The following is a 25,543-nucleotide window of genomic DNA, read 5'->3' as shown; positions in this document are numbered from 1 at the left end:
CATACACAGGGTCTAACTCTGCATTCTTAAAGGGAGGAGGGAGGGGGGATACACAGGGGTCTAACTCTGCATTCTGAAAGGAAGGGGGTCTGGGATTACTGGAGGGAAAACAGTGCTGGCATGAAGGGAGATACCATGTACCATCCCTCCATTAACAGTGTACGCTCTGTTTGTGAGGGGGCAATGGCACACTAGGCACTCTGTATGTGGGGAGGGTGCAGGAAAGAGCAGGAGCATTAAGGTTTTATGGATAGTGGGGGCAATCGGTTCAGCTGGTAGGATCTTGATGTGGCCATGCTGTGCCACTCTGAGTGTTGGCCAAGATGGGCAATGTCATGACACGCCGCATAGTTGATCCAGGAAAGCAGCTGATGTACCTGTCAACATCAATCCATGCCCTGTTAGGAACCTTCGGAGACATGCAGGGTTCAACTTTATTTATCACATGGAAATAGGTATGGATCATCCTACATTGTGTGATCCTCTGCACGTGAGGATCGGTATGCGCCCGAGGCAATACTAACAGGCAGGTGCGATCCACGTAGAGGCCCCCCGGTCGTGAGCAGCAGCCCCCAAGGGGAGCCTGCAATTACGGTCGCCGTGCATCTACAGGTCCCACGTGACATGCCATCGGATGTCAGAGCACCGGTGTCAGAGGAGATTGCGATGTAGAGAGGGTGGTGACACGTCTCTCTGCCCTGCTCAAGGATGATCTGTAGCCCATGGGCTCCGGTGGATATCCCATGCCTTTGTTCCTCATAGTAGCAGCGGTTCTCAGGAGCCCACCAGAGACCTTTGTGGGGGTCACACAGTCAGCAGTGCACTGCTGCATCAGGGAGGTCACCAGTGCCCTGCACTGGAGGGCCAATGAGGCTGTCTGCTTCAGGATGGACTCTCTCAGCCAGGCCCAGAGGGCCATTGGTTCTGGCACCATTGCCGGAGAACCATAGGTTACAATGTTCATAGACTGCAGGCATGTGGCCATCAGGCCTACTGCCAGGCTACCACCTGCAGACATCACCATTAAAGGAGCCCTCTCAATGTAGGTGAACCTGGTATGTAACCGCAGCTGCTTGTGTGACCGCTTCTCGGGCAGCTGCCATGACACCTGGGTCTTGTGCCAGTCATGGTTTCCACCGCTGTTCACTGAACTGGCTCAGATGGAGGGGTGGCTTCTTGGAGATAAAGGCTATCCTTTGCAGACATGGCTCCCACCACTGCTGCAGAGAAGAGATACAACGCCAGCCACTGAGCTACATGAGCCACCATTGAGCAGGAGATCGGCATGCTGAAAGAACGCCTCCAATGCCTGTATGGATAGGGTGATGCCCTGTACTACAGGCCGAAAAGGCCAGCTCCTTTCTTTACTGCTTTGCACAACTACGCACCCAATAGGGGCCAGGCCTGGCATGATGAGGAGAGACGTCAACAGGATTCCTCCTCGGACTATGAGGACGCTGAAGACCTACAACATGAAAGACACATGGGAGGGCAGATGGCACCCAGGCTCTGCACGTAGGGGTAGCAGTAAGCTAGGGAGTAACGGAAGTGGCTTATCAGACAAAGGCTGTCTGCTCCATAGGAACCGACATGAGCTCTGCAAGCCACACATCACCCTCGCTCACCTGCTGTGCACCAGTCTACATCTGCAGCATCCCTGTGTAAACCATTAGAGGTAGTAGCTGACTGAGCCAATGTCCATGTCACCTGAGTCTGTGGAGACGCTCATGAGTAATGGTGGCATGTCAATGCTGTTGTTGCATACGTTGGCTCTCCTGAAGGGCAAAGGGATGTGACGTTGGCACTACATTCTGGCACACATAATTCCCACAGGGAAAAGGACACACATGTTGGTGATGAACATTTAGTGAAAGACTTATTTACATTGCTGTGACACCCGTGCATTCCCATTTGTGGCAGTGTGTACTCTGTAAACCTCTAATACCTTTTATGGTCTAAGTCTCATGTCCTGGAATGTGCAAAATTAAGACTATTCACCCAGGTGCGGCACACCTACAAGAAGGAATGTTACACTTGAGTAGGAGAAGAGGTTCGCAACTTCGCAACAGCAGGGTAAGTATGTGGCAGAAAAGCGGAAAGTGCTGGGGTAACTCAGCAGGTCAGGCAGCATTTGTGGAGAAGCAGAGTTAACTTTCAGGTCTGTGAACTTGGACAAGTTAACTCTGCTTCTCTCTCCACAGATGCTGCCTGACCTCCTGGATTTCTGCAGAACTTTCTGCTTTGCTGCCAGATTGACAGTAGGCCCACTCTTCAGTCAGGTAAGTATTCTTTGACAGCTGTCAGGAAGCAGGTGCTGGGGCGCTTAAAATAGGGCCCCAGCACCTGCTGCACAGCTATCAAAGACTCTATCACTGCGCCGAATGTCCCGCCTCTCCGCGTAATATGGGGAGGGCGGCTTGGTGCTGTGGTGCTGCTGCGATTAATATCACGGGCTCGGCAGCGACCGGCGAATGTGGGCACCCCGCTGAGTTCAAAGGGCGCCACGGCAATAAAATTCAGCCCGTAATTACTGAAATGCCGTAAGAACTCACTTTGTTCATTTGTGCCCTTTAAGGGAAGAAAATCTGTCCTTGCCCAGTCTGGTCAATATGTGACTTCAGACTCATAACAATATGATTGCTCTCTGAAATGGCCTAGATAGCCACTCAGTTGTATTCAAGAAGGAGGCTTACCATTGTCTCCATTCGGGATGGGCAATAAATGCTGGTCTTGTCAGCGATGACCACATAATTGTGAATGAATTTTTTTTTTTAAGAACCTCCCCCACTGACTCCTTCCTTGTGCTGAAAGGGTGGAATTCTGGTTGGCATTTCGAGCACACTTGTGCTGTTCTGTAGAATCAGAATAGTATGATTTTACTGGGTTAGGAGCAGAGTCCAGTTGAAGAAGCAGCCAGTGATGTTAACTAAGAATAGAACATTAAGTGAAAAACTAGAAAGGTAGCAGGGGCACCATTAAAACAGAAAGCTCAGATATCTCTTCACTTTCTTTCTTGCCATTTTCCTGTGGGGTGAAAAAAATGATACAAATTTCTCACATTGAATGTATACTAACAGGAAAAAGAGCTATCAGCCCAATCTTGCATTTTATGGTAATAATTGTTATATTGCTGGTATCATGACTAGGTTTCATTTCATTTCCTTATTGTTTCTCGTGCTTTGTGCATTTGCTCCTTTTTAATTCTAAAATTGTCCTTTCAATTCATAATTTATTCATTTAGAGATACAGCACTGAAACAGGCCCTTCGGCCCACCGAGTCTGTGCCGGCCAACAACCACCCATTTATACTAATCCTACATTAATCCCATATTCCCTACCACATCCCCACCATTCTCCTACCACCTACCTACACTAGGGGCAATTTACAATGGCCAATTTACCTATCAACCTGCAAGTCTTTGGCTGTGGGAGGAAACCGGAGCACCTGGCGGAAACCCACGCGGTCACAGGGAGAACTTGCAAACCCCACACAGGCAGTACCCAGAACTGAACCCGGGTCCGTGGAGCTGTGAGGCTGCGGTGCTAACCACTGCGCCATAGTGCTGCCAATAGTGTTTTTATTTTCCTGTAATTGTTATAAAAATTGTCTTCTTTCAAGTTCTTCCCTTCTAAAGACTTAATTAACATACCAGTCGCGTATATATTGCTCTTGCTACGGGAAGCTATAATCCAATGTTCTCTTTTCAATCACGATTTGCAGCAGTACAGTGTGGGGGAATGTGTGCAGCTAATGACACAATACATGTGCAATGCTTTTAACTATGTTGATCTGTGTTTTGTGCTCAGATACAGCATTTGATGAAGATTTGTCAGTCGGGAACCTCGCAGCTGAGATGGTTCCTGCAGAGCTCCAGTAAGTCAGTGTTTAACAGTGTTTCCTCTCCCACCCCGCTCTGGTTTTTGTCCGTGCTCCAGTTTCTTTCGACTGTTCACATTTGTACTGGTTTATGTTTAGTAGTTACTGCTTTTATCAATGTGAACATTCCATCATTTGATGGAACTTCCCTTGTGTGTGTTGAAATGTACCTCACACCAAGGTTGTCGCTAAACAGCACGTGTGCGCAGCTGCGCAGGCCTTGAAATTTAAAGGTACCGCACATTGAAAAAACTGACCGCGCACAGCAGCAAAATTTTATAGGATACATTGCCTCACAATGCAAATAAAGAGCTGTACTTGTTGCCTCCGCATGTGTTCACCTCATAAAAGTGAAAGAAATTTCCAGTGTGTTCTGCTGAGCTTGTCTGCACTTCCACTAGTTGGTAAAGTCCATGTTCAGGTGGGCCATACTCGCTCCAGAGTTCCCAGATTCATTTTCTGGTTTCTGCTGCGTTAACCTGGGTTACTGAAGGGTATCGTAATAGGCCACTTGGAGGAGGGTTCCCACTGCTGATCATTTATCTTCTGCTGGAAAGTGCGTGTATTTGGATGGTGGGTGGGGACAGCATTGCACCCAGCTGTTACGTCTCATCCCCTGTTTTTTTTCCATCTGCCCAGCTTAATTGAATATCCAGAGACAGACACTTGTCATCCAAACTGGCATGATATATGGTCACAAAGCAGAGGTACTGAAGGGCAACAGTATCTGTGGAACTGTATGCCGTGAGAAATCAAGGTCTTTGATGTGGGCAGAGAACAAATGGAATTTTAAGTGGAAATTAATGTCCTGCAATGATTTTTTTTACTTAAATGCAACAATAGTTTCAAAAAATCTTAAGTTGAAGAAATGCAAATCTATTCTATTTTCAATTTATGATTTAAGACCAAATAGTCAGTGATGTCATATATTTTGTCGAAAGAAATAGGAAATGCAGTGTCCATTTCTACCACTAGAGGATACCAGTAAGCTGCATAAATGATTTAGCAGTTAACATCAGCTACTGCAGGAGTGCAACTTGCTGCTGGTTTCAAAACCTGTCAAAGTTTAAACTATACTCTGCAAGTCTGTCTTAGTTTTCCCTTCCTTCTATCTCTCTCCAATTCCACCCCCCCCCCCCCCCCCCCCGTCCCCAGCTGTCATAAAAAGAATCCTACATTACAAGTTATAACACTTTTTAAAAAAAAAAAAAATACTCTGGGGGAATCCCATGGCGCTGTTGGAGGGTTGGAGGTGGGAGTGTGTTATTGGGGGTTTGACCCCCCCCACTGTGTTCTGTCTGGCGTTTATCCCGCGACCAGCATCAGATTTTTTTCTTTGCAGTTTGTGGACCTCGTGCGCAGGACAGCTGCCACACTGTTAGTGAGTACGCATCTAGAGTGATGAATCATGAAGGACTTTAGGTGACAGGAGGCCACGACAAGGTGCTATATAAATAGTTTCTTTGTTGTGCATTGGAATCAGAAATTTGCTGGATAAGAGCGAGGCAGCAGGACTACTCAGATAACTCTGTCAAAGAGCCGGCCCTGGCATGATGGGCCAAATGACCTCTTTTGCTATCTGATTCCATGTTTCCACTTCATTGGCTTTAAGGCACTTTAGGCCATCCTGATGTCATAAAGGGTGCTATATAAATGCACATTCTTTCTGAAGAGCTCAAACTACTGACCTCTTAAGTTCCTAAAGAGCCCCCATGTACTTAGTTTGATTTGGATTGCCTTGACACTGATTTGTGGGCTGTAATGCTTTCAGGGATAAGATCATTCAGCTGCAACATGAGAACAAGATGCTGCGAGTACAGCAAGAGGAGATGTACAATGACCGATTAACGGATTTCCAGAGCGAGCTGGATGATGCCAACAGGAACAAACACAAACTGGAGAATGAAAACAGGTTAGCACTGAGTTGGAAATGTTTCTGTCCAAGGGGTTGGGTGGAGGGGTTAGACCTGGTAAGAGAGTAGTGTCTCTGTTCATGTGTTTTTGCTAGAGTTATGCAAACACATGTTTGAATTGTGTTATTGCTCACCTGTAGTCTTTTGCAGAAGTTAGTAAACTTCACTTAATACTTAATACAGTGTATAGAATATACACATGTAATTTGTATATTTTTTGCCCAATGGAAGGTCACTGTGATCCAGGTTTTACCAATATTTCCTCTGAATGCAGGATGCAAATGATTTTTACCACATGTCAAATTCTTTATTAGTTAGACTGCCCCTTCTTTGGAAGGGCAGGTGGACGAAAGGGGTGAATATTGATGGTGAATCATCTGACACTGTTCTCATTACCTCCTAGTGCTGAGAGAGGTGTTGCAATTTACCTTCCCAGTCTCAGAGACTCTAGAATCTAAATCGGGTGTCCAAAATATGGCCCCTTAGCCCTAGGTATGCAGTCCCAAAAGCTTGGACAACTCGGTTCTCATTACTTCTTTACTGATTTGTCCTGTTTTAAAATTTATGCGATTGGAGGTTTAGAAATTGGAGGTCGCTACATTGAAGGATAAATCATAGAAAGTTTAAGGCACAGAAAGAGGCCACTTGGCCCATCGTATCTGTGCCGGAATAAATAAATCCAAAATCAGAACAGCAAGATCCATTGGTATCACCATTTGAGACACGAGACGTGAGGCCCCTGAGACTGGAATATACATGCAGCCAATGCAGACAAAAATCTTACATACTTCTGGTCCACAGCTAACCAAAGTTTTTGATTTATATTTCAGGGTTACAGCAGTGTCAAACTGTTCTTTTAAAAAAAAAACAAAGTCTAAAATAGGGCTAAAAGGTTAAATTATGAGGACAGATTGCATAGACTAGACTGGCATTACCATCGCTGAATTCCCCACCATCAACATTCTGGGGGTTACCATTGACTAGAAACTTAACTGGACCAGTTGTATAAATAATGTGACTATAAGAGCAGGTCAGAGGCTGGGAATTTTGCAGCAAGTAACTCACCTCCTGACAACCCAAAACCTGTCCACCATCTACAAGTCAGGAGTGTGATGGAATACTCTCCACTTGCATGTATGAGTGCAGCTCCAACACACCATCCTGACTTGGAACTATATCACCATTCCTTCACTGTAATTGGGTCAAAAACCTGGAACTCCCTTTCGAACAGCACTTGGGTGTACTTATACCACACAGACTGCAGCAGTTCAAGAAGGCAGCTCACCACTACCTTCTCGAGGTCCATTAAGGATGGACAACAAATGCTGACCTTGCCAGTGACACTCTCATCCCATGAACAAATTTTTTTAAAATTCCATTGAGTGTAGAAGATTAAGGGATGATCTAATTACATTTAGGAAGATTAAAGAATTTGATAGGGTAGATAGAGAGAAACTGTTTCCTCTGGTGGGGAGTCCTGAACAAGGGGGCAGAACAAAATTCGAAGTATTTCTTCACACAAAGAAGAGTGGAGCACTGGAACACTCTATTCCAAAAAGCTGTTGAGGTTTTAATTGAAAATTTTGAAACTAAGATTGATTGTTTTTTGTTAGGTGAGGATGTTGAGGGACATGGAACTAAAGCAGGTAAATGAAGTTGAGGTTCAGATCATGTAACAGAATGGCAGAACAGGCTTATTGCCATCCTCCTGTTTCTGTGTTCCGAAGCAAAGCTCTTTTCTGCAGATCACTGTGGCCTTTTTGTTTTTATAATCTTGTTCAAAGCAACAGTTGCCAAAACCACATGAATATCTTGGGAAGCTTAATGTTAAAGAATGCATTTTTAACCCTGGTAACCAATGTGCTCTAGGATGAATCGGCAGCAGATCACTGAGTTACGGTCACAAGTAGAACAACTCCAAAGGGCTCTACAAGAGCAGGGAAGCAAGGCTGAAGATGTGAGTACAAGTGCTGGGTAATTGTCTGGCATGGTCTTCAGGTAAAAAAAAAAACAAAATGGATCAGACAGCCTTTAATGAAGAAAGTGAAACTTATTTCTTTTTTTTGAAATATTGGAGAAAAATAAGTTGAGTCAAGTGAAGTCTTAAATTCCTTGAAGTAATCCCCCTCCCATCCCCTGTGTCTGTCTGTCTTGCTCCATCCCCCACAACCATTCCCCACCCTTCTGTTTGTGTCAGGTCAGGCAAAACTTCACCTAGACCATAATTCCAAATCTGTAGCACTAATTTTGCATGTGGTGCTAGACATGGTTTGAAATGCAGTCAGGATGGTGTATCAGCCAGATTTTCACTTCTGTGATTGTAGCTGAGGAATGTTGTTGGAGCAGTTCGTTGGTAATGTTTGTAGAAATGTAAAGAAGCATTTCCCCAGCCCTGTTATCCCACTCCATTTTACAGGCTTTTAAAGAAAGATCAGTTGTAACAACAACAACTTCTATCTATATAGCACCTTTTAAAGTAGTAAAATGCCCCAAGGTGTTTCACAGGAGTGTTATAAAAATAAATTTGACATTGAGACACACAAGGAGATATGGGGGCAGATGACCAAAAGCTTGGTCAAAGAGGTAGGTTTTAAGGAGCATCTTAAAGGAGGAAAGAGAGGCGGAGAAGTTTAAGGAGGGAATTCCAGAGCTTAGGGCCTAGGCAGCTGAAGGCTCTGTTTCCAACGTTGGAGCAATTAAAATTGGGCATGCTCAATAAGTCAGGATTAGATGAGTGTAGATATCTTGGTGGGTTGTGGATTGGAGGAGATTACAGATGTAGGGAAGGATAAATTTGAAAATAATCTGAATCGTTCATGCAATCAAAGGTAGAGAGAAACTTGAACTTCTATATGGATCAGTTTTTGATGTTTTTCCCCTCACTGGTCAGCTATATAAAATATTTTGAAAGCTACATCTTCATTAATGAGAGGTTAATATGCGTAATGTGGCACTGATAATGTGGAACAATTTTTGGCTTATAAATGTCTAATGTATTTCTTTCTTTTCCCTGTTGTGTGTTCTCATCTGCAATAGGCCATTGTAAGTATATCAGCATTGGAAATTCATCCAAAACTAGTGTATACAAAAAGCACAAATCAATGGAAAAATTGCACAAACTGGTTGGCCTGGTGCACTACTTAAACTCCTTACATCTTTTCTTGCTGTTAAATCACCATTTAATTTTGAAATCTTCCAAGGATCAGTTTTCACATTAAAGTGCTTATTTTTTCTTGATTTATGGTTTGAGCATGGTTTAACCCTTTGAAGGCTGCAGTTTTCTCTACCAATATGAATATGAAGCCTTGATTACTTTATTGTGGAAGATGACCTGATAATACTGATTGGTCATAAAACGACTATTCCTTGAGCTCTTGCACCAATACATAGCTGAATCCAGTTTGATTGAAGTGAGAAATTTTCTTCTAGTACCTTATTGCCCATCTTGTATGCTATTTTCCCGACTCTTAACATATCCCTTCCCAGAACTTTAAAACTATGGAACCTCTCATCTCCCTGAGCATTGTCTTTCTCCTACAATCTACAGGTTTTTAAACCCCAAACTTGGTGTTACTGGGACTGGCCAGATGGACTACAATGGTCTTTTCCAGTACTGAACATTCTTATGTCCCTATTATTGGTAATTGGGTGAAAGCTCATGCTGCAACACTACACAGTTTTGTATTGAACACTGTAAGCTGCTATGGAATTATCAATTCCAAGATCATTTTACAAGGACCAGCCAGTGTCTCATTAGCAATGTTTCTAATTGGAAATTTATAGAGAATAATTTTGGAAGTGCAAATGTGTGATATCTGAAACTTTTCAAAGGGTTAATGCTGTAGATAGTATTCACTGCTGGATTTAGTGCCTAACTCTTTCACTGGTCCTTCATATTAAGTAAGATCTTGATCAAATATTTGGAATGCTTTGCATTAGTTTAGGATTTTTGAACTCTCTGGAGTGTTGTGGACATAACACCAAACAAGGATATGTAACAAAGCCAGTTCTTCAAATTCATAGTTTAATTTCCATGAAGCAGTGAATCCTCAATGTTTTACAGAGAACGCAAAAGAAACCAGGAGGGAAGAGTCGGAGCTCATCAGATTTGGGATTTTTTTGAAAATTGATACCTAGATAAACTGTTGAGTTCGAACAAAGTTTTGGAGACCTACGAAACAATCCAAAATGTCGGTCTGAATAGTTCACGTTCCATTGTACATTGGCAAAGTAAAGTGGTTGAGTATAAATTTGATCAGATAGAGCTAGGAATGGGTTAATAGAGGGTGGTGGGTGGTCCACAATTGCATGTTCAGAAAGTACAGTATAGCCGTCAAAAGTTTGACCATGAAAAATTATTTTCATTGCATGAATGGAGCTGAGGTTTCATCTGCTTGTACCGATAAGTCAAATCAGATAAGGTCAGCAGTCTCTACTGAGAAAGAAAGAAAACTTGAATTTGTGTAGCACCTGTCTCGACATCAGGACATCTTTTACAGCCAATTTGAAGAGCAGTCACTGTTGTCATGTAAGAAGCACGGAAGCCATTTTGCATGGAGCATAGTCTTCAGTCTGTATAATGTAGTTCTGGCCCTTCTGAGCCTGCTCCATTTAAGTGGTGTGTCTCCTTGGCAGAGTTACAGCACTGATCTTCAAACTTTTCATTTGTGTATGGGTGTGTGTGTTGGGCTGTGTTTGTGTGGGTGGGCGTGGGCAATTCCCTGCTAATACTGCCACACTTCCAGGAATTCCATATCTTACTTGCCAAAGACAGTGTCTGCTGCTCATAAGAAAACAGTGTTCTAATTCCAGAAAATGGTTCATTGGTATCCAGCAGCCTAAGTAACATCATAATAAGTCACTAAATACAGAAAAATGCAGAAATCTGCAGATCTTCCTAGAACAGGGGCCAGTTTGAAAACTTCTGGAGTGCAGGTATACTTTGAATAGATAATGAACTAAGTTTATAATAAACTTCCTTTAGAATAGTAAGAATTTAATTTACCCACATTCCCACTGAATACATGAATAATAACCTATACTAGGAGTGCAATCCAGATGTGATACAAAGATAACATTTGATAACATAACTTTGGTTTATATTTGCCTCAGGTCCTAATGACTTGTATCTAGTGAAAGATAATGAGTCTTTCACCAGTAAAACCAGAGGTTTTAAACCCATCTTGAGGACTTTGATATTTACTGAAATTATGGAAATCTAAGCATCGGGTGTGACAGTGCTGTATTTCCAATATTGTGAACCTTATCTTTTACTTTAGGTCTTTGCTTCCTCTTTTGATGTGAAAATTACCTACTGAGAAAGTTTCAGAAGTTAGTAGGTAGGCAGGGCCTGTCAGACTGTTAAATTACATTTTAAATCCTCTCCGCTGCCTTAGGCTCCCCATGACTGGCGTTCAACCCATGTTGCATGTTCTGCATCTATTTAATTTGAAAACCAAGGTGAAGGGCCAAGGCCTGTAGTGCAGGATGTCAACAACATTTGTGGGGAGGTAGAAGACTCAGTAGAAGATAGAAGAGAAGAAATAGTAGTTGTGTGATATCAAACTTGGGTTTTAAAAGCTTGTAGACTGTAGAAGAAAGGCAAGGCTGAAGGAAGTAAGGAGTTCCAAAGTTTTGAAGCCTGGGAAAGAATTAGAGTAGAATGCCAAGAGCCTTCAACAAAGTGGGGTATGAAGAGTTGAGGACTAAAATTTCTATCTACCCCTTATTGGGTTATGTCTACTTCAGAAATAGTAACCCAGTTGTAATTGCAATGATTGATGCATAATGGCATTTGAGTGAGTCCTTCTGGATTCAGATTTAAACCATTGTTAAAATGGACACTATGATGGCCGAGTGAAAGAGTTGTGATTTGGGACAGGGGTACCCTCAGGTTATTTGCTATATTTATGTCCCTGTGCTCAGTCATGCTTTTTTCCCTGTGTGTGATTCATTTATGTCGAAGTGAGAATTATTTCAATAGACCTTTGATGAAAAAAACAGTTCTGTATTTCTTTCGCAGTCTATAACTCAACTGTACCTTCCTTTTTCCCCTCTTTATTTCCCCTTGTAGTCTAATCTGCTGAAACGGAAGCTGGATGAACACTTGTAAGTAGAAAGAAGCTCCTTTATGCGTTTGGTCTTGCATCTTCAGGGTTGCAAAATTTGAAAAAGAAAGTTTCTGTTGAAATGTCATCAGCAAAGTCATCTAATTAAAACCGTAACAACAAATATCTTCCTTAATTCTACAAGCATATTACTCCTGATATCCTCTGGATGTTTGCCTGTCACTTAGGTACTGCTTTTTAAACCTTGATAGTATTATAGCAGAACACTCAGCGGTGATGCCTCCATCATGCTGAGTGTTTGGAAAATAGGCAGAGAAGGTTTCATTAATTTTGCATCAACATAAGTCCTGATTTTTCACTTGTCTACATTGAAACTCCTCTGACACTGGTGTTAAGTATGGGTGCAGCTTAGAGCACTAATTGAGAACTCGTCTATTTTCTTTGTAGAGTGAAGGAGTTGCAGAGCAGGCATGGTCATTTTAAAGAGATGACATTGTCTAGACTGTGGTAATTTCCTCACACTATCATTCTTGCTAGTATTTAACACAATCTGAGAGACTTTATTCTGCTTCTTCACTGATTCTTTGCCATTCTTCACAGCATTATCATAAGCAGGTGCCCCGATCAATGATGCTTTGTGTTTTACCCTCCCTAGCCGAAGACACCTGAGGCACATTACATATAGTGTGTTCTCATATAGAGAATTTTAATGGTTTAAGGCAAATAATACCTTGCCTGCATGCTTGGAGGAAAGATAACAGGGAAATCAGCTCTGAGGCCATTGACAATTAAATAGCAGGATGGAGATGCACAGATTGTCCTGGAATGAGGTGTTTTGCTCTGCTTGATGCTCCTGCTGCCTCTTCTTGTTTTGTGTTGCTTTCTCAACATGTTGTTTCCATATAGATTTCTTTTTTTTTTAAACTGTCCAAAATGTAAATTGATATTCCATTCTGGTCCAGTTCCTGTTCACCTAATGTGAACAGTACTCAACCAACACCATGACGGGCTGAATGGCCTCCTTCTGTGCCATAATTTTTCTATGGCTCTTTGACAGAGGATAAAGAACACTGGAGAGAGGATAACTAAGGTGCTGATCTCCATTCTTTCAGACAAGCTACTTTGTAGCTTGATGCATCGGCTTGAGTCTTAACTGCCTCCACCTGACCCAATACACTCAGGTCTCCTGGAATCAGAACTTGCAGTGAAAGTATTTGCCCCTCCTGTACTAATTCCTAAACAAAGGAAGTTGTGGTATATTTGACAACCATTTTCCACCTGCAGTGACTTATCAAGTTTGTGAAGAAAGTTCAATTGATGTTGGTAAATACCTTGTTAAAATTAGCTCCTTCATATGCATTCTGCCGATTTCCGCCCCTCTTTTGTAATGTGTCCAACCGGTTGAGAAAGATGCTGCAATCCCTCTTGAGTTCTTTTACATTGTCACAGAGAGAAGCTGCACGAAGCCCACACTGAGCTACAAAAAAAGAGAGAATACATTGAAGACCTGGAGCCTACCGTTGACAGCCATAGTAAGTATCAGAAGCGGTAGGACTTTTGGTAAGGAATGCAAATTACTTGCACTTGGAAAGCTGTTCACTTCATACGTTGACTCTTTGGAATACATTGACTGTTATGTAGGCGAATGCAGCAACCATTCTGTGTCAGCAATGACCCAGATGCAACAGTTAGATGAGTGAGCAGATAATCTAATGAAAGGTCACAGACCTGAAATGTTAACTCGGCTTCTCTCTCCACAGATGCTGCCTGACCTGCTGAGTATTTCCAGCACTTTGTTTTTATTTCAGATTTCCAGCATCTGCAGTATTTTGCTTTTATTATAAGAGCAGATAATCTGGAGGTATTAATTAAGGGAGCAATGTTGGCCTGGACACATGGGAGATTTTCCTGTTCCTGTGCAATGGGATCCAGTGCGAACTCAATTTAACATTTTGTTCACCTCTGACAATGCAACACTCTGCCAGTATTGGACTGAAATATCAGTCTAAATTATGTACTCACATCCTGTTGTGGCTTTGTCTATTTAATTACTAATCTACCAACAATCAGCAGTTCAAGTCATGGATTTTGGGTGTCGTAGAATGAGGGCCGGCACTAAATGCAGCTCAATGGATAACTTAGGGGGAGGGAGAGGAATGAGATGGAAGAAGTGGGATACATGATCTACCCACCTGTTTGAAATATGAAGCACGATTTGCCATCAATTGCAGAAATGTTTGGACAGTCAGAAATTCCTTTTAAAGGAAGGAAATTATTTCAAATGAAATGCATTTTTAGACTGTAAACATAACTTGTAATGTGCTGTTCATTTTTTAAATTTGTAGCAGCCCGTAAGATTGACGAGCTGCAAGAAGTTTTGAAGAAGAAAGATGAAGACATGAAAGCAATGGAGGAAAGATACAAGAAGTACCTAGAGAAGGCACGAACGGTAAGTCTTTTGATCGCTGCAGGTTATCATACTATTCATAAGAGTAGAAGGGAATTATCTTCCAGTTCAAAACCAGAATTAAAAGAACAAAAAATCCCAGTAGATAGTAGGAAGTAAGGGACCTTAGACTGAATGTCCACAGATCCCTGAAGGTAGCAGGACAGGTCGATTAAGGTGGTTAAGAAGGCATATGGAATTATTTCCTTTATTCGCTGAGGTATAGAATACAAGAGCAGGGAGGTTATGCAGGGACAGTATAACTCATTGGTTGGGCCACAACTTGAGTACTGTGTGCTGTTCTGGTCACCTCATTACAGAAAGGATGTAATTGCACTAGAAAGGGTACAGAGGAGATTTACGAGGATGTTGCTAAGACTGGAAAAATGCAGCTGTGAGGAAAGATTGGATAGGCTGGGGTTGTTCTCCTTGGAACAGGGAAAGCTGAGGGGAGATCTGATTGAAATGTACAAAATTTTGAGGGGCCTGGATAGAGTGGAAGTGAAGGGTCTATTCACTTTAGCAGTGAGGTCAGTGATGAGAGGGCATAGATTTAAAGTGATTGGTAGAAAAATTAGAGGGGAGATGAGGACAGACTTTTTCACCCAGAGGGTGGTGATGGTCTGGAACGCACTGCCTGAAAGGGTAGTTGAGACAGAGACACTCAATGCATTCAAAAGGAGTCTGGATATGCACCTCAAGTGCCATAAGCTGCAGGGCTACAGATCAAATGTTGGAAGGTGGGATTAGAACAGGTGGATCGTTTTTCGGCTGGCTCAGACACAATGGGCCAAGTGGCCTCTTTCTGCGCCTTAAACTTTCTATGATTAAGAATTCTTCATTGTCTGCAATGTAAAACTGTGTATGGTCTGATTAAGGTACATTAAGACAAAGTTAATTTGAATAAAGTTTGGAATCTCTAGAGTCTCTAAACTTTTTCAAATTAACTTTGGATGGATTCAGATTACCCAGGATTAGGGAGAGAATGAAATTCCAGAAATAAAGTTAGCCATTACATTTTGATCCTTTGCCGTACAGAACAGTTTCACCAACTCATCTTAAAAAAAAAAAAAATGTTTTCCTTTTTTCCAGGTGATTCAAACTCTCGATCCAAAACAAACTACAACAACCGCTCCTGAAGTTCAAGCCCTGAAAAACCAACTGCACGAGAAGGAGACTAAGATTCAACTATTAGAGGTGAGGCTTTTGATTAGCTGGTTTTGAAGGGCCTATTAAAAAGTTATTCAATTAGTCTCGCTGTTCTGTTCTTTCCTCATAGCCCTGTAGATTTTTCGTGCTGAAGTATTCATTCAATTGCCTTTTGAAAGTTGCTATTAAATATGCTTCCGCCACCCTTCATGTAGCACATTCTAGATCATCTTAACTCTGTTTTTTTTCTTAAATTCTCACCTTCCCTCTGCTTTTCCAACTACATTCAATATGTGTCCTCCGTGACTGTACTTCCAGCCAGTGAAAACAGTTTCTTCCTGTTGCATGATGTCTGGCCAGAATGAGCAGAACAGTTTTCTGAATCTTTAAAGGTCACATTGCCCTTGTGTTTGATAGAAATCCTAGGAAGGATCTTGGGCCTTTAACACTGCAGTTATTGTTTGCTACTGTCTAACTGTTCAACTGAAACAGCCCTACATATGATATTACGTGAGCTCACTGGTAATGACACTAAGTCGAGAGGTTATGCGGAAAGTTCAAAGATGCCTTTGTATTTAGAATAGTAATTGCTTGGCCTTGATTGTTTTTGGATTAATTTAATTTTCCTATCATCATTATTGATATGTAGCTAACTGCAGAGGGTGGCGTGTTCACACCAAAGTAGAGAGACTGTAAAAACTATATTTTGTTCTGTATAAAACTTTGTTCCAACAGAATAAACTAAATATTTTGCCATCTTTTTGTTTCCAATTTTTGCAAAATTTTAGAGACTTTAAGCAGGTTTCCCCTGCAGTATCCTTCATGTTGGTCCTTCACCTTGCAGATAGTATGCAGGGAAATTTGGGGTAATTACGTTGTTATATATCTGCTGAGATTTTTTTTCCTTTACAATTCTAAGGTTGAACTGAAAAATAATTCCCTTCTGCTCTACTCTGAATTGTATGCTGATGTCCTCTAGTACTGATAACATAGTCCCCATTTTTGGTGTTACAGCACCTCTCTTATGTGCTTGATGCTGAACTGTCCTCTGAAATGGCCTAGTAAGCCACTCAGTTGTCAAAAGCAATTAGGAATGGGCAACAAATGCTGACCTTGCCAGCGACGTCCACATCCCATGAAAGAATAAATTTTTTTAAAAAGGCACAAATCAGGGATCTAACCTGGGATCGTGTCCATCTGACAGCTGCTCACTCTTAATTAGCTGGATCATTCAGGGGAGCCTTGGTTGCCATTAGCGAACATTTTTCCTGGGTATAGAGATTGATGTTTGATTCCTTAGGCAGGTAAGGTATCTTTTCACATAGGTTTCAGATTCAATATGAAATATCTTTTAACTGGGCAAATTGTTTTTGTTCTTTCATGGGGTGTGGGCATCGCTGGTGTTGCCCATCCTTAATTGCCCTGGACAACTGAGTGGCTTGCTAGGCCATTTCACAGGGCAGTTGAGGCAACCACATTGCTGTGGGTCTGGAGTCACATGTAGGCCAGACCAGATAAGGACGGCAGATTTCCTTCCCGAAAGGACATTAGTGAACCAGATGGGTTTTTACGACAATCGATGATCGTTTCGTAGCACCATTACAGAGACTAGCTTTCTATTCCAAATTTGCGTTACAGTAACACATCAGGATCCCTCAAATTACATTGTTAATGCCTCCTCCCCTTCATAGTTTTGCATGAAATACCCCATATTGGTATAGTTAGCTGCCTCTGATTCGTAATGTGCCTGTAATAGCTGCATGGACACAAGGCCCTCTGTTTGACAATGGATATGTTCCAAGGAAGAGCTCCAGTCACTGCCCTTCCAGTGGGTGGCTAGTTCTTTTAAATGTGTTTTTTCAAATGATTTTCTGTTCCTTATTAGAATGACTTTGAAAAAAACAAGTCCCAAAGAGACCAAGAAGAGAAATTGATCATCAGTGCTTGGTACAACATGGTAAGTCTAGAAATGCAGTAAAATTGATGCCTGCTTTATTTTTCCTCCCCTTAAGAACTGTAAAATCATGGTGGGTCTTTGTTTTAAAAATGTAACATTCATTTAAATAACTCCTTACCATTGCAATGTCTGTCAGGCTGGTAATTGCATTTGGAGAGTAGTGACTTTTGCTATATAGGCAAATCTATAGGTGACCAGAAGTAACTAAAGGGATGGGAGGGGATATCAAACAGTTTGAGTACACAATAAGTCAGGCAGGCCAGCTCGGATAAAATAAATTTTCTTACCCACAGTTTTCTGCAGGCTATAAAATCTGACATTCCAGTCTAAGTTTAGATTTGAGCTCTGGTTCCCAGACTAGCATTGTCTGTCCTAGTTGGGTTACCAGGCATTGTAGCCTATGCGTTACCCATATATGCCATTAGGTGGTGGTGGTATATCACTGAGATTGAATTTGTCAACCAGAGTTGATCATAAATATAACTTTAATATTAGGACGGCGATGACTTTTAAAGTAATATATTTCAACTATTTAGTTTAGATAAACTTTTTATTTGGTAAAGATATGAAAGAAGAACTTAAAAGGCTGATAATACTCCATAAGGCCCGTCTGCAATTCAATGACAAAAGAATGAATGAGCTTGCATTTATCTAGATCCTTTCATGTCCACAGGATGTTCCAAAGCTTATCACAACCAATGAAGTACTTTTGAAGTGTATTGAGTGGAAAGTACAATATGGAAACAGGCCATTCAGCCCAACCAGTCCATGTTAGTGTGTTTCCTGCGCACAAGCACTAGGCTCTTTGCCTATCTTGTTTCATATCAACAGCATTAACTTGTATTTAAATAGCGCCTTGAACAGGGTAAAACGTCCCAAGGTGCTTCAGAGGAGCAATTATCCTAACAAAATTTGTCACTTAGCCACATGAGATATTAGGGCAGATAACCAAAAACTTGGTCAAAGAGGTTTTAAAGAGGGCCTTAAAGGAGGAGAGCGAGTGGGAGAGGTTTCGGTAGGGAATTCCAGAGCTTGGGACCCAGGCAGCTAAAGGCACGGCCGTCAAAGATGGAGCGATCAAAATCAGAAATGCTCAAGAGGCTAGAATTGGAGGGGTGCAGAGACCTCAGAGGATGGTAGGGCTGGAGGAGATTACAGAGACAGGGCGAGGCCATGGAGTGATTTGAAAACGAGGATGAGAATTTTTAAATTGAGGCATTGCTTAACCAGGAAATTAATGGGGTTAAAGGCTGACAAATCCCCAGGGCCTGATAATTTACATCCCAGAGTACTAAAGAAAGTTGTCCTGGAAATAGTGGATGCATTGGTGGTCATCTTCCAAAATTCTATAGACTCTGGAGCAGTTCCTACAGATTGGAGGGTGGCAAGTGTAACCCCACTATTTATTTAAAAAAGGAGGGAGAGAAAAAAACAGGGAATTACAGACCATTGAGCCTTACATCAGTAGTGGGGAAATGCTAGCATCTATTCTAAAGGATATGATAGCAGAATACCTGGAAAGCATAAACTGGATTGGACAAAGTCAGCAGGGGTTTATGAAAGGGAAATCACGCTGAACAAATCTGGAGTTTTTTGAGGATATAACTAGTAGAATAGATAAGGGAGAACCAGTGGATGTGATGTATTTGGGTTTTCAGAAGGCTTTCCATAAGGTCCCACATAAGAGGTTAGTGTGCACAATTAAAGCACATGGGATTGGGGGTAATATACTGGCATGGATTGAGAATTGGTTGACAGACAGGAAACAGAGAATAGGAATAAACGGGTCTTTTTCCTGGTGACAGGCAGTGACTAGTTACCGCAGGGATCAGTGCTTGGGTCCCAGCTATTCGCAATATATATTAATGACTTGGGTGAGGGAACTAAATGTAACATTTCCAAGTTTGCAGACGATACAAAGCTGGGGTGGAATGTGAGCTGTGAGGAGGATGCAAAGAGGCTCCAATGTGCTTTGGACAAGTTGGGTAAGTGGGCAAATGCATGGTAGATGCAGTATAAAGTGGATAAATGTGAGGTTATCCACTTTGGTTGTAAAAACAGAAAGGCAGGTTATTATCTGAATAGTGATAGATTGGGAAAGGAGGTGCAACGAGACCTGGGTGTCCTTATACACCAGTCGCTGAAAGCAAGCATTCAGCTTCAGCAAATAGTTAGGAAGGCGAATGGTATGTTGACCTTCATTGCAAGAGGATTTGAGTACAGGAGCAAGGATGTCTTACTGCAGTTATACAGGGCCTTGTTGAGACCACATCTGGAGTATTGTGAGCAGTTTTGGTCTCCTTATCTGAGGAAGGATGTTCTTGCCATGGAGGGAGTGCAAAGAAGATTTACTAGGCTGATTCCTGGGATGGCAGGACTGACATATGAGGAGAGATTGGGTCGACTAGGCCTATATTCACTAGAGTTTAGAAGAATGAGAGGTGATCTCATAGAAACCTATAAAATTCTAACAGGACTAGACGGGCTAAATGTAGGGAGGATGTTCCTCATGGCTGGGGAGTTCAGAACCAGAGGTCACAGACTCAGAATACGGGGTATGTCATTTAGAACCGAGATGAGAAATTTCTTCACTCAGAGGGTGGTGATCCTGTGGAATTCTCTACCACAGAAAACAGTGGAGGCCAAGTCATTAAATATATTCAAGAAGGATATATTTCTTAATGCTGAAGGAATCAAGGGATATGGGGAGAAAGCGGGAACAGGGTACTGAATTAGACGATCAGCCATGATCTTTTTTGAATGGCCTACTCCTGCTCCAATTTTCTATGTTTCTATGAACCAGGACATTGAGGGAACTACCCAACTCTTCTTTGAATAGCTCCACGGTATCTTTTATGTCCACTTGGGAGCCTCGATTTAACATCTCATCTGAAAGACGGTACCCCTAACAGTGCAGCACTCACTCAACTAAAATGTCAGTCTAGATTATATGCTCAAGTCTTCTCACTCCGAGACAAGAGTGCTACCACTGAACCAAGGCTGATGCTTAAAATAGATTGGTCCATTGGTATATTAGAATAGTCCATTAGTTTTCAACTGGGGTCAGGCTCCAGTAAGTTTATCATGATGGTGCGAGGATTGTCGTCTGAAGTAATCAGATTTTTGTACAGTTCTGTATTTGCTGACTTATCCACGTTGGAATATTGTGTTTTCATCATTTCTGCTTTGCTCTTCCACAGGGCATGGCTCTTCACCAAAAGGTAACGGAGGAAAGGTCTCAAGGCCACGGTCAAGCCCAATCGTTCCTGGCTCAACAGAGACAGGCCACTAACGCACGTCGGGCGCATCCAAACCGGCTGCACCAGTCCGTGACGAGATAAACTGTCGGTCCAGCGCATGAGCATCAAAAGCAATTAAAGTACCTCAACACAACTACAGCCCAAAAAAACATGACCGCTATTCCGTTCCAAAAGATTAGAGTTTATCTCGCTTTTGTTTCTCCCGGCGCGGTTTTTAAATTAGCCTGTAAGAGAATTTTTACATTCGAGTTTTGCCATAATTATTTTAAAAATTAGTTGCAAGATTTTGGTTCAACATCAACACCTTTTTTAGTAAAATTATGTCAAATGCCAATGATTCCCATGGGGAGAATAGTAAGGGATATGAGGCTGACTATGCAAGAGAATCGGATTAAATCCAGAACCGTGTGTGACTTGGGGTGTGGTGAATGATTTGTTCCCTCAGCTATCTTTATTTATCTCCCTCATGTGGCCATTTTCTGACTCCTTCTGACCATTCCTTTCTCCCTTTCTTTTACTACTACCCCTCCCTCGTCACACCCCTCCCAGCCTCATCAGCATTCATAGTTTAAAGAGATATTTTTTGTGTTAATTCAAGGCATATTGAGATTGATCAGAAGCTTTGGAGGTACTGATTGCTAATGGGGACTGGCCTGTGTGGACCTCCCTCTGTAATAACACATACTCATGGAACATTAATTTCTTATGTTCTTACTGTTTTCTTTTTAACAGCCGTCCTTCAGATCGGAGTGTTTACTACTTTTTGACAATTCTCTGAGTCCCATTTAGTTACTCTACAGAAGCAGTTGTAGGTCTGACTGACAATGGTAGGCTGCTCTATTTCGGAACATTACTGGCACGGTTTGTACCCAAGATACTTGCACTTTATTATTAACTGGTAGCTAATTGATTCTGGTAGTTTGAATGGTGACATGCAAGCTCAAAAGCTTGCATTGAAGTGGGGCGGGTGGTTTTGTCCAGCCCTGTGAAGGCAGTGGGACATAGTTTCCCCCTGAATGATAGTGTTTCCTGTACCTCTTCTATTGCTGAAAAAAAATTAAACTTTTTCAGTACGATTCTCTTCTCTCTCTGGATGATTTAGGTGAGCTGAATTTTACTAGGTTTTGTGGCTAATTAAATTTTATGGTTCTCTTGTTGGTGTGATGGTCTTCAACACTCTGGGAATCGGGTTGTGAAACTGACCAGAAATCATTAGATGAACTGAATTCTTTTTTTAAGAAAATACTTTAGTTTCTATTTAAATTGAAGCTAATGTGTAGCTGTACTCTGCACAGCACCTAGAAAAGTATTATGAAGTCTAGATTCTATAAGTTGTCCTACATTTTGTTAATTTAAATAAAGTTTGTGTCCTTTATATATGTAAATGTAATTGCCTGTTTTTTTTAAACAGTTCTTTAATAAGAATGCAGAGTAATGATTATTGTACTAACGTGCGTTCCAGGCTAACGTCAATAGGAAACATCAGCAAAAGGCCATTGTAGGGAGGCTTATCCTAATATATTTTTACTTTTTAAAAACAAAAAATCTCAAATGACTTGGAATTAAACTGTAATATTTCAAGCTGTTTGGGTGGGATAGAGCAAGGAAGGGAAATTGATGTGGAAATTCAGTATGTGAGGTTTACGTTTCCTTGCAAAGAGTAAGAGAAAGCTCCTGGTACTAAACAAATGTGAGTAATGAAGGTGCCTACCCATTTGTCCTATCTATAATCTCGTATTGGTGCTGCAACCCTAGGGAATGGTGCTTGTAAGGCTATTTTAATAACGTTGAGGTTCCCCCTTTTGAAGTTTCCCACCACCTTTTAGAACAGAATAGCATTATATTTTCAGTTTTGTTGAACAGAGAAGGGGGGGGGTTAAAAAATGCTGCGATTAAATTTTGAGGCTTCGACACCTACCTCAAATTAAACAGGCTGATTTCCAATTTGAGGTATTTCGCTTTTCACTTTGAGGAGCTCCCATTGAGGCCCCACTTGAGTTTATTAGCATAATAGAAAGGCCAGGAATTAGAAGTGTAGTTGGTTGAGGTTACTGAAGGACACCTTTTAACCTGCAGCCAGTGTGCTTTGGCATAGTTTCAGCTGAGGTGTGCTGCTCAGCACTGAGCCCATCACCAGTTCCCTCACCAAGTGGCTTCGATGTAAGAATGCAACCCTCAAGTCTGCAATCAAATTGTTCAAGGACAGCCAAACAATATAATCTACCTTTTATTAAAATTTCAAGCACAGTACTGATAAGTTAAGTACAAGTAGTAAGTGATAGAACAAATTACTCATTCCAATGTCACTACATTCCAGTGATTTTAGCATTTGTCGCATTAAAAATCCATCCGTCATTTATACACGCAAAAGCTTCTGCTCCATCAGATCCATAGTCGTTAACTCCATTAAAAAAAGGCCCAATTAATAGAAAATTGAATGTCTTTTATAAAGCCCATCTGAGGTACAGAAATCTATTGTACAAATATTTAAGTTTCACATTTACATTTTCCGATTTGAAGGGTGAGCTTTGATGTGTTGAATGCCCATTCTGATGCTGGGCTTTACATAATGTTCAGTTTCCAAACTGGACTGGGTCAAGGTCAATGATTCTTTTTCTCTACCACTTGTAAAAATATATATGCCAGAATAATGCTTTTCCAAAAGAGGGGATCAGGATGGGTAGACAGTATCTGCAGCCTCCAATCCCAGCTGGAATTCAAGAATAGTTCTAGCACATAATTGGCAGTAGCTTATTCATTTGCTCTGCAAGACCAGCATTATCTGTTCAGCTAAAAATTACAGCAATGCCATTGGCTATTCTTATTCCCCAATGCCAAGTGCAAGGGAAAAGATGAGATTGCCCTTAAGCAACAGATTCCTTATCCCTAAGCCCTAAAGCCATCTGTGTGTGCCCTTCCTTCATAAGCTCAACAAGGTCACCAGATCCAGGCTAATTTTGAGACTCCACTTTACCGAGGGAGAAACACGGGTTGGGCTCAAAAGCTTCAAAACTACTTGCCTTTTCCCCACTTATTCAAAAAAAAAAATCACGAGCCCAACAGTAAACGTCATCTCCTTGCAGACTGTCGGCAGTGTCAACTGAGGTAATCTTGTAGATGAAGGTGGGTTAGAGCAGGAAGCTGTAGTCCTGGGATCCCATGGCCCGTCCTCAGTGTGACTGGCTTTTTAACCAGTTTATGCAGTAAAGTAAGCAGGCCTCTTTGAACCGCTGCAGTCCTTGTGGCGTAGGTACACCCGCAGACCTGTTGAGTAGGGAGCTTGACCCAGCGATGACAAAGGAAAAATGATATGTTTCCAAGTCAGCATGGTGTGTGACTTGGAGTTGGTGGTTTTCCAATGTTTCTGCTGCTCTTCTAGGTGGTAGAGGCCGCGAGTTTCATCTACATTATAGTAGTTATAAAAGTTCTTCATAAAATGATTTTATTAATTATTCTTTATATTGAAAAAAAATTCCCTCTCCCCATCATCGTTCATGGCCTAAGCATAACATCTATAGCAGTCAACAGACTGTAGAAAAATTCCTTTTGACATGACCAGGAAGTGCACCAAAGGGAAAGAGGCAAGATGACAAAAAAGGCACAGATAAAACTATTACCAAACTAGCCAGGTGGGAGTTCTAAGCATTTCTTGTAACAGAACAAAACAGCTAAGGGAATGCTTGCAGCCATCACATAATCACCTCTGGAGGAAGGAGAGGGTGCCCTTTGACACCAACAACAAAATAAAACAACTCCACTGACCATTGTTCAGCAAAAAAAAATCACACCCAGTCTTCCAGCCCAGTATAGCCTGGCCATTCACTGTTCTTTGCCAACATCGTACCTGTTGTATTTCAGTTGTCCAAGCAGTCAGATGTCAAATCAAGTTGAGTCAAAACTCAATCAAGGTATTATATGGTGGTAAGATCTTTTCGGAAGGGAAATGGAAGAAAATTGACTCATATTTACTGACCCATAATATTCAAGATACAATTCCATTCTAAAAGGATCAGAAGGTGATTACATAGAGTTATAATGGCCCATGTGTGAATTTTTCATGAACTCTGGGAATTGGGAGTCTCGAGTTACATGAAGCTACTGAAACGAACACATGATTAAACAATAGTAAATACGCTTAGGGAAAAAAAGCATAAAAACACATAGGCAGGGGTAGTTATAAAAGGATTCAGACAATTAAGGTTTTCAGTCACTGCTTTTGACTTTGTATTTCCTTCTTGTACATGTTCATCATTCAGGTGGGTCTTTGGTTCTTAGTTAGTGCTAACCCATCTGTGAATGAGTGCAGCACCTTAGTACATTACCTTAATACATTGAAGTATAGTCCAAGATAGATATTGGAAATAATAGCAGACGCAAAATGCATAGTGGGGTTTAACACAGAGGAGGCAGCTCAAAAACAGTTAGTTTTGGTGGTGGGTGTTCAGCACTACAAAAGCTTATAGAGATGGGTAGCAACTATGCAGCCCCTCAGTAAGTGTAAAGAGAAAGACATTTCAGTTCTTCACTGGGATCTGGTAGACACGACCCGAGCCTAATATTGTACTTTTACATGGAAGCAAAACCAACCACCCCGCGCCCCCCACTCCCCCCCCCCCCCAAAATGGAAATGGACTTTCTAAAATCGTTTTTAAAATCATTTGTGCAAACCGCAAGAATTTTAGCTTTTAAGCTTTACAAAAAAGACAACATGACACGTTCTGCATTTGAATCCGTAATGTGCAAAGAGGAGAAAGTCTGCTCCCACAGGGTGCTGAATACGACAGCAGTTACAGATGCAACAAGCAGCTAAGTAAGCTTTTCTTCACAGTTTTTTTTTTAAAGTTCAGACAATATCTGGTCCCTCCTTTCTCCT

The 25,543-nt window shown here is 41.6% G+C and overlaps 1 protein-coding gene across 3 annotated transcripts in view; it reads left to right on the top strand.

Annotated features, from left to right (window-relative positions):
- The window catches only part of LOC137355713 (protein Hook homolog 3-like), a 48,429-nt gene extending 26,382 nt beyond the window's left edge, over positions 1-22,047 (top strand). For 2 of the 3 annotated variants that reach the window (XM_068021162.1, XM_068021163.1), the window contains 9 exons: positions 3,808-3,874; positions 5,649-5,789; positions 7,660-7,747; positions 11,864-11,898; positions 13,308-13,390; positions 14,204-14,307; positions 15,397-15,501; positions 17,339-17,410; positions 20,611-22,047. In XM_068021162.1, coding sequence (XP_067877263.1) covers positions 3,808-3,874; positions 5,649-5,789; positions 7,660-7,747; positions 11,864-11,898; positions 13,308-13,390; positions 14,204-14,307; positions 15,397-15,501; positions 17,339-17,410; positions 20,611-20,751 — 836 coding nt within the window. In that variant the 3' untranslated portion in view covers positions 20,752-22,047. Of the gene's footprint in view, positions 1-3,807; positions 3,875-5,648; positions 5,790-7,659; positions 7,748-11,863; positions 11,899-13,307; positions 13,391-14,203; positions 14,308-15,396; positions 15,502-17,338; positions 17,411-20,610 lie in introns of those variants that run through there. The other variant, XR_010970959.1, reaches the window with a different exon arrangement.
- The last annotated feature ends 3,496 nt before the right edge of the window (positions 22,048-25,543 follow it).

The sequence above is a fragment of the Heterodontus francisci genome, chromosome 43 (assembly GCF_036365525.1).
Source record: "Heterodontus francisci isolate sHetFra1 chromosome 43, sHetFra1.hap1, whole genome shotgun sequence".
NCBI classification, from domain to species: Eukaryota; Metazoa; Chordata; class Chondrichthyes; order Heterodontiformes; family Heterodontidae; genus Heterodontus; species Heterodontus francisci.
The sequence above is the reverse complement of the archived record's forward strand: the minus strand, read 5'-3'. Positions and strand labels throughout refer to the sequence as shown.